Below are 15,396 nucleotides of genomic sequence, written 5' to 3'. Positions count from 1 at the left end.
TAATAATACATCGTTCTGCATATACAAGAGCCTTGTTTAAAGACGATAAAATACAAAGGTGATGTACGGTGTACACGTGCTAATCGCAGACTGAATTGCGGACGCTTAGGACTCTCCTATTCATCAATTAATTCGTTCTTACTCTTAAGTTCCAACTTTTCTCGTAAGTAGCAGAACTTCGGTTGTGACAATGCTTTGGTAAGTATATCTGCAAGTTGTTTGTCAGTTTTTACATAAGTTACATCAATTTCACCTTTTTGATAATTATCGCATTGTATTTTCCACAGAAAGAATATACGTATCAATATTTATCTTGCTATCACTAAATAATTCCTTCGACCAAATAATTTTATTCGTAGCTGACGTAGCGCTAATATATTCACCTTATTTGTTGTTTCATACTTTTCCGAGTACCGGCTGCGCTTTTATACTTGCATACAGTTCCTGATATAGGTTTTCGTGAAATTTTATCGCTAGCATAATCTGAATCACTATAGGCTTCAAATTTTCCATCTTTGTAATAAAAAAATCCCACATCTATTTCTTTCATACAATCATTTCTTTTGATTACGTAATCTCCATAATCACATTCAATCGCTGTAGATACAATGTCTGCATCACTCATATTAAATCTCTCTAGCATCTTAATTTTACAGGGTGACCCAGTACCCGCAGACCACCGGTCACTGACGGATTCCTTGCAAGGAAATAGGACTAATTGTAAGATTACTCTTGACAATTTTTCTTTAAAGCAACGGTTTTTCGTAAGAGCCGTTTGAAGTTCATCAATCACGGCGCGCTCGGTCCCATCTGCACCGTGATTGGTGAACTCCAAATGGCTCTAACGCAAAAACCGTTGCTTAAAAAAAAAATTGACAAAAGTGATTATAGTCTTATTGCTTTGCAAGGAATCCGTCAGTGCCCGGTGGTTAGCGGGTACTCGGTCACCCTGTATAATGACATTAATGGATGAAACAGGAACCATCTTTCATGCTACATATTTCCACACAAAGAAAGGTTTTGATTTCAGTAGTGTCTGTGATTGAAAATCGACTGCCCGAATTTCAAACAATTGATCTATCAGACCGTTATTTGGGGCTGCTATCAAACCATCATTAACATAGAGCGATAGTAAAATTTCATCTCGACTGTTAATAAAAGTATAAAAACATGGATCAGCTGTGCTTTAATGAAAACCTAGGCATTTTATAAAACTACTGAAATGCTCCGTCCAGCATCTTGGAGGTTGTTTTAATCTGGAGATTTTTACCTAAGCTGCATACGCGCGAAATTCGGCCATCGAACCCCTCAGGTTGTTTCATATAAATTTTTTTTTCAAGGTTTCCGTGCACAAAGGCGGTTTTGAAATCAAATTGACCAAGACATAGTTTTTTTCATGCAGCTACACTTAACATAAATCTTATTGTATCAAATCTTACACCCGGACTAAACGTAACTTTATAATCTATGCCTTGCTTTTGCGAATAGCCTTTTACTACGAACCGTGCTTTGAATCATTCTGTACCATCTGAGTTTAATCACACGAATACTCTTTCTCCATCAGACATAATCGCTTAATTATACGTTGTGACGTAGTATTTTATATCCCGTCGCATAGTTCAAATATCGCACTCCTCATTTTCAGAATATTGCTTAAAATAACGAAAACACGTCTGAAGCTAATACTCAAAGAATAACGACTAATTAATTTCTAAGTGAGATTTATTTACTAACGATAAGCTGTTTCTTGTCTACTTTCTACCTTTTGTATCGGACTACTAGGACAATATCCGAGAACATTTCTTCGAGGGAATCGAATATTGCAAGGCAGAGGTCACATACCAGGTCAACAGCCGAATATCGTCAACTGCACAGGATTGAATACCGCTAAACCATATTCGGATGGATGCTTACCTAGATCACCCTTTAGGGTCGTGCGTGAAGCACAATGACGACCTCCGATCATCAAGACTTATTAGCCAGGAACCGAACCATCATTACAATGCCACTGCCACCTGGATGCATCGTAGACGGCGTACAGGGCTGTGCGTCGAAAACCCAATGAAGCCCCCCGTCGCGGCACTTGTCAGCCTTAAGCTGAATCAGCATAAATGCCTAGTGTTCCGCCTACTCTGCAGCAGGATCGTGGTTGTCTACAAACCCACGGCTTATCGAAGGGCTGCAGAGTGGTGACAAGCCTACACAAAGGAGGAGCGAACCATGTCAACCTATCGAACTTCGTATGGCTATCCACGAGGAGAGGACCACGGTTACCAGGGGCCTTAGTACATGGCTTGGTATTAAAAAACATTAACTGAGCTACAGCGCCAGAGAAATAGTCAGCGCAGGGAGTACCAGCACCGCAACAAGTTAGAGTCTAATCTGTCCTATGTTTCTACGATGTCGATACCGTTACTCTGTAAGTAAAATCATGATTATCTTCAAAATTATCGTCGTGTTCCTAGAAGGGTCTTTTCGCACACATCGATACCGCAGTACCGTGTGGGGGTACACCTTCCCCTTTCACTAGGAACGCAAAGTAGCTGAATGTAACTATCCCACATATCGCTCGACGGATCAATAATTTAATATATGTCGACGAGGGAGAAGAAGACGCTCGAGAATGGACTGCTGCCCGTCTTACTTGTTGGCCCGTCCCACGTTATCTGCTGGCCCAATTAGCGATCGCCAAAAACGAGGAGAAAATTACGTGATAGCAGCACGCTGAATATCCTTCCGTTCCCACTTCTGACTTTCTTCATCTTATTTCCCACAAGTCGATAGGAACATGTTTTCGACGCACTCGATTTGTTCCGTTGAAAATTAAGTGTCGCTTGTCTGTATTTTGAGGTAAGATTCGCTGATCATGTGTTATTTCATGTTTACGAAGATTGAACCTATTTTGCGATCAGCTGGCGCGAGCTGTGGTGCTTGCGGGGTAAAATTAATTCCCAACGTACCTGTCTAGGGAAAAAAATCAACTGCCACAGAATCACTTTTCGCGTGAGTACTAGAATAGAACTAGAGATTTAGGCTGCATTTGACGAAGGGCATATCATAATAGAGCAGCTAAGCTCACTGAACCAGTAGTTGGTCGGGTGGAAATAGTTGGTATAACAGAGCTGACTCAGCCGATGAGGTAAAAAAAATCATTGCTTCAACAGAGCTGTCTTGGTCGGCAAGGCACGGTTCTGACTGTAGACCCTCCTTGTATGCCTAATATCTGAAATTTCAAATCATCTTCCGGAAACTCGACTTAGCTACGGAAAAATGGACAAATTTTTATCATGTGTGAACAGAAGCCGGTAAAAATCCTGTACATTTTCAATAAACTACATCACTGGCATCACCAGGCTTGCAATTTATTCGTCTCATAATCAAGCGGTGAGTTTCACACCGTCTAGCGGCTTCTATCAAACTTGAATACATTACTTTTCGACGTTGAATTTTCTTAAAACTAGATCACATGAGATTAAACTAACAAAGTTCATTCTTTACTTGCTTTCAAGATCAACACATCAGAAGTTCATCTGATATTGGCAAACAAAACTGAATCCGAGAGTACAAGTTTCATGAATGACATGGGGTGTAAAATAACAAAAATTCAGTTTTATTACTAAATCGTAATGGATCAAAATAGTATTCGCGCGATTACAATACTTGCCGTCGGCTTATGTCGCCAACGTCGTACTTGTATTTGTGTAAACATAACACTTTCGTCTGCGGCTCACACTGAAAACTTCACAAATATCCGAAAGCACAGCTCTTCCGCACTTTTAACACAACACACTGTTTTATAATGACAGATAATGGATATTTCGAAAGATATATTGAAGACAGGCTTTATGAAAGTCGGAACTGCTTCTTAATCTCAATTTACTTATGAAAATCAAACTTTCAGATGGATTCGTGTATGTTACTGTTACAGATGCAGACGAATACGTGATAATTTACCTGGAATGCTGGTACCCAGGGCCACGAAGACAACTGCAGTCACTGAATCCTTTATGCCTAGGGTACAGCCAAAGTAGGATGCGACATCTCCGATGATTGCTGTCACCACACCAATCCCAAATATGCTTGTAACAAAGCAAAGGTATCCACCAGCGATATCTGAAATACGAGAAAAACTTTTTTTTTGTATTACTCAATTACTTTCTTTCTTTCATATTCCTATGGTACCAGAAAAAGTTTCTAGATCAAAAGATCAAGACTTGAAAACATGTCACAATGCGTATAAAAAACACGAATAGGTTTATTGCTTTGTCGATAATAGCGCAAGAAAAATTTATGCCGGAATAACTCGGGCCAGATCAATTGAGAAGGGCTCAGGTTAGGAAATTGGCTCCAATTTATTAGGATTTTGATAATGTTAATACGTGGCTTTTGCAATCTTCATGAAGTATAATGAACGATACTGTAAATCTCTTTTGAATCGGGCCGTTCCAAGCGACGCAGTGCACTTGCGCTAACACATGCTTAACTTTTACATAAGTCGAATGCTACCAACTTGACACTAATTACGTGCGATCGGGGGGGGGGGGGGGGGGGTTGAGGCCCGTGGGTTTCAAGGAAATCAATGGCATGTACTGTAACGGTCAGCTCACCTAACATCGTCTAGTACCAGCTGGTGTTTGAAGCATTGATACGGAGTGGTGGAGAAACATCCACCGGCTCGTTTCTGACCCAGAACATTGACGAGCGACGCGCAACGCCGACGATCGACGTGACGACCAGTAAAGATAGGTATAAATAGGACGTTGACTTGCAGCTCATCAGCAGTCTAATTGTGTAGAGCACAGATGACTTAACAGTCTTGCTCATTTACATCTTGCGAATAACCATAAATTTGGGTTTAAATTTTATAAATTGAAATTAATTGCAAGTCAAGAGAACAACGGATAGATTTCGTAGCGATGCACACAACATTTGCGATTATACGTCCGTCAGCCAGTTTGGTACCCCATGTAAGGATACAATATATTGTGCAAATCAGCTGACTGATACCAATACATCTGAAGCTGACTGCGTTACATTAGAGCAACGCCGACCGAGGTCGGACATACCCGACAATAACCAAAACTGACGGGGACTAACGACGAACGTAGCGATTCGCGACTGCGCTTGACTATTTGGTTTTCAGTATAAATGGGGCTGCTCCATAGCAATCGTCAGCAGTGGCCAGTCAGGCACTTCTCTAACAATGAGTCACATATGAACCGTTCGCTCAAAGAATAACGTAAGTCGACTCAGGTCGTTTTTCAGATTTGCTATCAGTACCTACATGTTACCCCAATAAGTGTCTCTGTAATATCGTAACATTTTATGCAATTTTTGTTTTTTTGCGAGTGGTTTATACTACGTGCATAGCCTATTACCGTCCGCGTTGTCAACTTTTAAACCGGGTTTTCTCGAAATGACCAAATTCGAGTTAGGTTATTCTTTGAGCGACCGGCTCATATATTATCAGATTGGTTAGGCAGAAAAGTGCTCCACTACGTCACTTAGTTCTTACCAGGAAACTATCTCTGGACTTGGAATATTCAAAACTTTCGAATCGGAAAAGACAGAATCTTTGCGGAAAAGCGCCTTCAAATTGAAATTCGTAACTGAGTGTACTGTACGAGACGGAGAAAATACTCGCAGATACCACGGGAGAGGTAAATAATGCACGCGTCTATCTAGCAGCCATTTTTGTACCGGGTGGGGGGGGGGGTTATGCCTCCGCTACCTTACCGACGCCTACTCTACGGTGGCACTGGCTGACACACATCTTTCTTTTTTTTATTTACAGGGATAACATTTTATAAACATTTTTCTTTCCACAGGAATAGCGAATTACAACATCTCATACGAATCTTCTTATACTAGTCTCAAACATAATCTTTTCGCCGTGCTGGTGGCTTCCGTATTCTAGGTATTCTCAGCAGGTTCTTATCTTTGTCTCGGATAGGAACTTGTGGTTGCAGGTTTTTGTCCGAGTCTTTGGTTTCGTTCAGGGTTGTCGCGCGTATGTTGCCGTCAACTTGCTTTTATCGATTGCTAACGTCATTTTCTATATCATCTTGATACAGGGGGGGGGGGGGAGTAGGAGAGAGAGAGAGAGAGAAAGGGAGAGGTAAAAAGAAATAGAGGTAGATATATATAGGGTGTCTCTAAATTGCCTCCCACGGACTAGCCAGCGTGATACGTCGCTAAAATCCAACCAAGAATTTCTTTACCGGAACCTCGTACGACGCATAGTTTTTGAATTATAAGCAATAGCGCTAGGCCAATCCGAGTGCAGCTTTTCGTCTGGATTTGCCGCCACGGAAATTGCCGTTTTGTTTGTCTCGGTAAATTATGATTATTCTTTTACGAATTGAATATCGGCACCGCTAGCGACCAGTATTGTCGCCGCGGTATTGTTGCCGCGGTCCACGGTGCTAGCCGCACGCATTTTTATTTTCACTCGTAGATGTGTGTTTCGTAATATAATCAAGCTGGGGATGCTCTTTTGTTTACACACACGAGTGCCCGCCCGTATGTGTGCGGCTAGTAACGCGGACCGCGGCAACAATACCGCGGCGACAATACTGGTCGCTAGCTGGTGGCGGCAAATCCACACGAAAAGCTGCACTCGGATTGGCTTAGCGCTATCGCTTATTAAATTCAAAAACTATGCGTCGTACGAGGTTCCGGTACAGAAATTCTCGATTGGATTTCAGCGACGTATCACGCTGGCTAGTCCGTGGGAGGCAATTTAGAGACATCCTGTATAGAGGAAGAAATAGTAAGAAAGGATAGAGAGAGAGAGATAGGCGGATAGGTTAGTAGAAGAAAAGAAGTCGAATCCTGAAAACGACGATTTGTTTGCGTTATTACGGCTTTTTATTCTGGTGGAGCTGCGGGTCGCTGTGGCTAGGTGAGTGTCGCTGAGGTGCTGGCTGCCGAATGTGTCGATCCCGGCCGGTGGCCGGGATCAGCGTTGCCAACTCCTCTAGAGTAAATTATCGACGCAGGGCCGTGAAATTATGGTACTTTTATGGTACAGTCATCAAACGAAATTATTGATTCAGGACCGTAAATTATGGTACTTTAAAGCCCTGTATACGCGATCAAAGCTTTTCAATTAGGTAAATAGAAAGAAAAAAATACTCAGAGTTGACTCATAGATGAGACTTGGATTGAAAGGTTGGATCAAACATTTTGGTGAATTTATTTTACATGTCCAGAAAAATTGAGAATATGATAATATTATCTGATATGTAGATCATAAATTAACTGAGGTTATATGACCGTGTATCAAGGTTTCGTGAAAAAGGTAGTGTAGCGCAGAGGACGAGGTTTTCAACTGCGACACAATGCGCCACAGTGTCAACATTTCTGGTGTATTCCTTCGCCCGGATTGGCCGCTTACGCCAGAAAGTTGACACTGCGTTAGATTGTGTCGGTATGTGAAAACTCCCAAATAACTGATGAAAAGTGTTGCGCAGGTCCCCGCTAGGGGTCGAGCTAGCCAGGCTGAAAAAAATAACTAGGAGCAAGTACCAGATATGCAAAATTATGGTACAAAATTATGGAATTTACTTCGGTAATCAGAATTATGGTATATTTTTTGAGTATGATACGCGTGGTATGGTACATGGTACAGATGGTTGAATTATGGTACGATTCCATAATTATGGTACGAGTTGGCAACGCTGGCCGGGATCTTGTAGACAGGCGCGGACCATGGAGAGAGGCCGGCCGGCTGGATGATCGGCGCGGGCGAATGCGGGGGCATATACGCAATGTATAAGGTGTGCTAGTTTTGCATAAGAATCTGTGTTAATCCGCCCGCGCGTGCCCTTTTTCCAGCCGGCGCAGAGCCGGGCCGTTGCAGATTTCTCTGCAGGGCCGGCTCTTCAGCATGTGAGCGTCAGGCATGTCTGTTACGCCAGCCCCCCATCACAACGAAATCGATTTTTCCAAAAACTGTTAGTTAGTGAATCGTTAGTAAAGATTCGTAACCAAAAATTTAACGTTGGTAAATATTTCGGAATCAAGATTTTTCGAGTTTTTGGCGGGGGGGAGGGAGGGGAGGGTGTAACGTAACGCCGGCCTTCCGCAGACTCGCGAAGTCACTAGAACAGCATGTATTTCTCTTAGAATCGTTGGTAAAGATTCGCAAGCCAAAAAAAAAACCAAAAAATACTCATTGTCGATTGAAATTTCGGAAATCCTTTTTCCAAATTTCAAAAACGAAGTTTTCTCTCGTTCCGGTTTTATTTGGTTAGTAAATCGTTAGTCAAGATTCGTGATGGAAAATTTGACGTTGGTAAATATATCAAAATCGAGATTGTTTAAATTTTCAGTAAGGGGGGTGGGGGAGGGGAGGGTGTAACGTAACGCCAGCCTTCCACCCACTCGCAAAGTGATTGGAACAGCATGTATTTCTCTTAGAATCGTAGGTAAAGATTCGTGAGCCAAAAACAAATCGTTATCGTTGAAAAAAATTTCGAAAATCCTTTTTTCAAATTTCAAAACCAACGTTCTCTCTTGTAATAGGAAAACAAGATATTGCATAATAACTCAACGTCAGCACCGAAATTCTTATTTATAAAATCTATTACAGACGAAATTTAACCGTCTAGAACATTCAAATATTACGCGCCGTCACGCCATCTTCACTTGAGGCAAATAGAATAGAAGCGTTCAAATTTGGGGTGGTGCGCAAGCGTCGACTTATTGATCGAACAATCGAACCGAGCGCGCGAGCCACGTGCAGCCGGAGCCGACACGCTCACTCTCGAGTCAAATTTTTAATATTAAACATCATCAACGAGTTCGTCCAGACCGCATCGAGTAGAAGCGACTCGAAAGAAAATTGTAATTTAAACATAAATATTGCTTCCGTCTCACACTTATTTCGGTTTTATTTGATTACTAAATCGTGCATTGTACATCACAGGTCAAATCGTATGGACTAACAATTCGCATGAAATGACCGTCGTTTTTTTAATCAGAGAACTTTTCTTTAAAGTGTCATTAAAAAGTTCCCAGTGATCATCTGATCCACGTCTGCAGTACGCTGTGTAATGCCCCACAACAGTGCGTAGAGCAATATTGCTGGAATGGAAAGAAGCTGCTCCTCTCAATTCAAACCACTACCAGTATGTATTATTTGTTTGGGAATATCGTCCAATTTTATTTTCATCTGCGGTGCAATGTCGCTGGAACTTTCCTCATTTGGTGCTGGTAAAAAAAAAAATTATCACTGAGTTACGTTCATCACTTTTGTGAAACTTAATCTTCAATCTGTACTGGCATAATTTATACATTGTAGCCAGTGCACCGCTCTGATGTTCCAATCCATATTGCGGTTCCGGAACCTCCAAATTATATAAGCCGTTATATACGGTATATATAAACACTAGACTGTAACAAAAAAATTGACTATTTTTTTTTTAACGGTATACTGAAAATATTGTTTAAGATGACGAAAAAGAAATACCATAAAAATTTCAGATTTTAATATTGATATTTAGATGTGCCTCATCGCGATTTTCTACTTTCCATAAGAATAACATGGCAAAAATGGTTCTTGCTCCTTGCGATTTTCGTAACTAGATAACGACACGTCGTACAGAAAATTTATAAACATGTTTTTGTAGGAAATTGAACGTTCTACAAAAAAGGTCTCTTGTCATTTTACGATAAATCTATTCTTTCAAAAGTTATTTGAGGTCAAACATCAACAAAGGACCTATATATATAATATATTTGACCTCAAATAACTTTTGAAAACGTTCAATTTCCTACAAAAACATGTTTATGAATTTTCTGTACGACGCGTCGTTATCTAGTGATACAAATCGCAAGGAGCAAGAACCATTTTTGCCATGTTATTCTTATGGAAAGTAGAAAATCGCAATGAGGCACATCTAAATATCAATATTAAAATCTGAAATTTTTATGGTATTTCTTTTTCGTCATCTTGAACAATATTTTCAGTATACCATTGAGAAAAAAAAAATAGTCAATTTTTTTGATACAGTCTAATAAACACGTACCACCGAGAGCATGGATTTCCCCTATTTTAAATACACGTGTTTCGGCCACGTAAAAAATAAATATTTCATTGTAAGAGTAAAGACGTTCAAAAAAATCTGTCACTGCAAGGTTTTAGTGGACATAAATACTATCGTCTGATGAAAAATTCACATCATCGTACCATGCAATCGCGTCAAATTGCACACTCTCGAAATCTGACTGTTTCTCCATTCGAAGGAGGGACAATCTGTCTAGATTGCATGGTAAGATGATATGAAATTATCTCAGATAGTAGCTTTAGTATTTAGAAAAATAAATATTCAAGAGGAAGCACCTAAAAATCCACGGTATTATAAAGAATTTCGAAATCAGTCAATTTTAAAAAAAATGATACTACTTGGGAAATGCATGGTTAGTAGTTATAACTTTATTGGGTTATATTCACTGTATCGTAATGATAACGAAACTTCAATTATAATTGATTGTGAATGTAAAAAATTACCTTCGTTTATAAGAAGAATTTCGACAAACAGATGAGGACAGCCCAATTGGGGTATTACCCGTTTGAAACCCGTGCAGCTTTCGCCATCTAGTTTTGCATTTCTACACATCCCCATAGTACTTTTCAAACGCTGAGTCACTGTATTTTGTAGGTTCTGCAGAGACATGCTGGTCGTTGTATGGGTTATGACGTGCACCGGGACATTGGTTGGTGTATTGTAAGTACACAATGCGTCCCGGCAATAGATTTTTTCTTCAGCAGCTGGAAAATTGCCTAGAATTTTGGAAATCAGATGAGAGATTGTATCTTCACATGCTATAGCTGTGGCATCGTACGCCAACGGTTGTCTAGGATATGCACAGCGATCAATGAGAATTTTTGCTCGTTCGTGGTATGTGTGCATGGTGATGCCATCCTTGACTAAATTTCTAATCAAACGTAGGTACTCATCATTATTCATAATTTGATCAATTTGAGCACTGTATTTTGGACTGTCAACATATGCGCAACACAGAATTGATGTTAGACTGTCGAAGGCACAGGTGTTAGTCATAACAACTTTGCCTATGTCTTTAATAGTGATAGGCTTCAAATCTTTTGCTCGGCTCCCATTTTTCAAAATCGGTAAACTACGAATCTGTTTTGGTAAGTTTAGGTTGATGTGTCGTAAATGCGGTTTTGGGACGAGATATGACCCAGGATTGCGTTGCCTTTTATTTTTACGGTTCCACTGCTCCGTGGCATCACTTTCTTCAATGGGTACCGCAGGATATGTACGTGAATTTTGAGCTTGGACAACGCAGCGTACGCATATACGAGATTGTCCGTATCCCTCTTCCGATCCGGGTGCAGGCACAGAACACTGAGGAATTGCATGCACTGCTGTTCCGCAATCCTTGCACTTGTGCGCATCTAGATTTGGCAAATGACCCGCTATACATACTGGGCATGTTGAATCAATAATCGACGCTAGTTGTGGCTCAGGTAATTCAGTGAAAGTGTTATCTTCATCAGGCATTGGGGAAGAAGCTAGATCAGTATTTTCGACTGCTTCAGTCCCACGAACACTATTTGTCTCCAAATCTTCGGTAACATTAGACTGACTTTCTGTCACTGTAATTCCATTAACGTTTCTTGGTGCAGCAATCAGTTTCATCCAACCACGAAGAGATTCAAGGTGAGTAATTACGAAATTATCTAATCGTGTAGGTAAATCGTTGTTTTTAAATACATTATTTTTAGTTTTATTGAAGCTACTCTCTACAGGTGCGCTGGATGCAGTCGTTTCACCGAAGCCAAAATGCGGAACCATAAGCGCTGACCACAATGGGAGTAATTTCATGGACTTCACCATGTACGGAACTATTGCTGGAAGGTATAGTGGGTTGATTTCATTTCCTGTCTCAATCTGGGTAATGCAATGATCTGCAATATCTTGTGCCCAATTAACGAAGTAGCTCTTATAGTTATCCAAGGCGTCCAGTTGTTTTGCTTATTCTTCTGCAACTAATGGATCTACTTCTTCTTGAATGGACTCCGTAGACACGCAATTCAAAAGATACGTTTTTTGTACTTGGGCAGTAGTTGGTTGGCCGTTTTCTACATTCAAACCATACGTATCACTTAGTGCCACGAAAAAAACTGCTGTTATTAGTGTGCGCACTTCGGTCAAAGATATTGACTGGATAAGCCTTCCAATTGCTTGCAGGTAAACTTCCTTCTCCCGAGGTGCAACAGTTTTGAGTGGAGCCCAAGTTGTGACCAATTTCTCGAAATGAGCTACGTCACATCGAACAAAACACTTCGGAATATCCATTGAAGTATAATTCTCCAATAATGCAGTGCACACGTTCAGGTAGGTCTCCAGACTTGAATATTGGGTAAAGGATCTCACCACAGCTGATAGAAGGGCTACAGATTGATCGCAACACACCTCGCGTGGGGATGGAATACCATCGCGCAACCATGTCGATAACCACGTACTTATAGCCACGTTGTTATGTCTTTCCGATAGCATATTGCAAACGGTGAAACTGTGTCCGGCTACTTTGTCGTACACTGTGCCTTTGTACAAAAATATTTTCGATGTATTTTGTTGGCCAGTTTTGGTGAAATTTTACACTACGGACCCTGTGGAATCGAAACATACTATCGGATGGTTTGTTCGTTTGCAGTACTCTCTGTAAGCATTTGTTTGCATACAATCCCAGTATTATAAAAAAAATGGATCCCAACCAACATTTTTGATCGATTCACAATAATACATGTCATATTTTAATTCCAGAATCGCAAACAGGGGGTTGCTATGCCTCCACGGAGAATTGATGTGCCGATGTTTCAACTGTCTGAGTGCATTAGCTGTAGGGATAATCGCTGGCTCTGGATCACCTGCGGAATAGCAGCGACCTGTCAATATCTCAAGGAAAGTTTTTGTAATCCTCGGTAAGATTGGCACTCTAACTTTATGTGTCAAAACCTTGTAATTTGTCGATGATCATGATATCAAGTAATCAGTTTCTTCAGTCCTGAGATTTATAGCATCTCAACTATTTCCTAGCAATACTTTCAGATAAATATCCGATTGTAAGTATAACTATAGTGCCCGTGAATTCAAGCCAAACTTATTATATATCACAAGGCATTCACGTTAGTACGACCTCGAAAAGCTTCCAAGAACTTTTTCAAATATTTTCAATCACTTATCTTTACCCTATGATTTTTTAAAACCATCTCCAAGATGTCCAAATTGATTTTTAGGAAACAGGACAAAAAACATTTGGTTTCCAATATGATACATTTTTACAAAATTTTATAAAACTTTTTCAGTAATTGTTTTTCACGAAAAGTGTTTAAAAATAAAAAATCGTGAGTGTAACTTAAAACCAGAAAAGTGAATAAAAAAAAGTGTAATCAAATCGGAGATGCGGTACGTATTATAATAGATTTTAAACAGGCATAGAAATGTAAAAAATCATTGAAATTTTTTTTTTTTTTTTATTTAAAAAATGAAAAACAAAAAAAAACGTCCCATTTGGAATTTCACGACAAAATGATTCACTATGTAAACCAAATGCAATGTTTTTTGTTTCATAACAATCAATTTGGGTGTTTTTTTGATGAGTTTAAAAAATCATAGGGTAAGGACATAGATATGAGCTATGACCAATTAAAATTTGTTCATTGTATACGGGGGCTTTCTACGCCAACTCCCTAAATGCTTGACGGTGACATTTTTTATTATCACCAAGAATTTGTTCTGCATTACTAGACTTTTGAAAAGCTTCCGGCAATTTTTTCAAATTTTTTTAATCATTTATAGAAAATTAAAGTCAAATAGATATCGTTGATAAAGATTCAAATATTGTTGAAGTTACTGGACAATCTTGTATAAGTTAATTTTTAGTGTAATTATAGTCATCAATTCCACATTATTTCATTATAACAATATTGAATCTGTCTGTTTATTTTACTTCATTGTTTAAGTTGAAGAAGGCATTAATTCATTCGTGCCTCAACGTGAAATTATTGCAATACTTACGGGATAATTTGATATGACTGAGAAGAATAATAACGCGTACTATATTTTCTGGTTACATCTACAAAATTGATTATTATTCAGCATTCAAAGCTATATTATTAATTACGAATAAAAACTTGAAATAGTTAATAACTGTATAATAATCTCAACAAGAAAGGTGTACAAGGTCATCAATGAACATACCTTGTGTCATAAGCCTATTTGCCTCCCTCCTCCGGTGCATCCCGGGGGTTTCTCCTTCATTAACAATGACTTGAACAGTTCTATCACGGGCATTTCCAATCACTCGACGTTTCTCCTTAGTTATACAACACTGATCAAATGATCCGCTGTATTTGCATTCCATTAAAACTCTAGGAAGAAATAATAATTAACTGAAATTCTACAGTAATCAGTTTCGATAAATCCTGATAATATAGAAGTATTAGTCGTTTCATGTCTAAATGTTAATTGTATTCGTTCTGTAACTACATAGTGCACGTACTAGAACCTGAAAAAATCTGAATCCTAGCCTAGGCCACGCATTTTACGATGCGACGAATAACGAGAAGTCGCAAGCTGCTAATAATCGACAGTAGTGAAAGTTTAAAAAGTTCGTGACATTTCCACAAACAGATGAATTTGCATGAAAACTATTTCACATGGAAGTCTAAAAAATGTGGATCTTGAAAAAACCTGCCGAGCATACCCAAGTAATGGAAAGGAATTGTCAAAATCGGGGGCGGAAGAGGGAATAGGGTTTTAGTATTAGTTGTGATTCACAGTTACCTCGAATCTTGAGGAGGCATACTTTGCACAATACCCTTAATTTGAGAGGCACAGTTCTTGCATCTTCCAAGGATAGTAACGTAATTCTGACCTGTGACATATACCTTTGCCCTACGAAATACGAGAACGCAAGCGAAATGGGTATGCTCCCAGAAATGCTCAGCCACTATAGGCGTCCAGGCTTTGGGTCTCAAAGCCAAGTACGTTCGTGTTTTTCTGTTGTCCTTTCCTTTCTCACTTCTGCACTTGTACACCACCTCAGTTGGCATTATAATTTTCCATTCTTCGGGTGAGAACGTGATGGTGAATTCGTTATAATTTGCAGTATCTTCACATTGGTCACTCCAGCTACCTATGGTAAAAAATTTAACAGTTGCTCAATTTGGAATCTAGTTGTTTCAGGTCGGAAATATGCGGTTTAGAAGACTGTGAGAAAACCAAAACCTGTCTCCGTATGTTTATATTGAATCAAGAACACGTAAACCGTATAAACTCAATGAGATCAGTATATAAAATATGTTACACCGATATTAAGGGTATGAGCTGAAGTAAAATTTTGAACTCAATTTTTTCC

The 15,396-nt window shown here is 39.5% G+C and overlaps 1 protein-coding gene across 1 annotated transcript in view; it reads right to left on the bottom strand.

The window, feature by feature from the left end:
- Positions 1-15,396, bottom strand: part of LOC124411863 (sodium/calcium exchanger 3) — a 584,624-nt gene that overhangs the window by 109,043 nt on the left and 460,185 nt on the right. The window contains exon 4 of the mRNA XM_046891367.1: positions 3,955-4,113. Within this exon, the coding sequence (XP_046747323.1) occupies positions 3,955-4,113 (159 nt within the window). The remainder of the gene's footprint in view (positions 1-3,954; positions 4,114-15,396) is intronic.

The sequence above is a fragment of the Diprion similis genome, chromosome 10, assembly GCF_021155765.1.
Source record: "Diprion similis isolate iyDipSimi1 chromosome 10, iyDipSimi1.1, whole genome shotgun sequence".
Lineage (NCBI taxonomy): Eukaryota > Metazoa > Arthropoda > Insecta > Hymenoptera > Diprionidae > Diprion > Diprion similis.
This window is presented reverse-complemented; position numbering and strand designations above follow the sequence as displayed.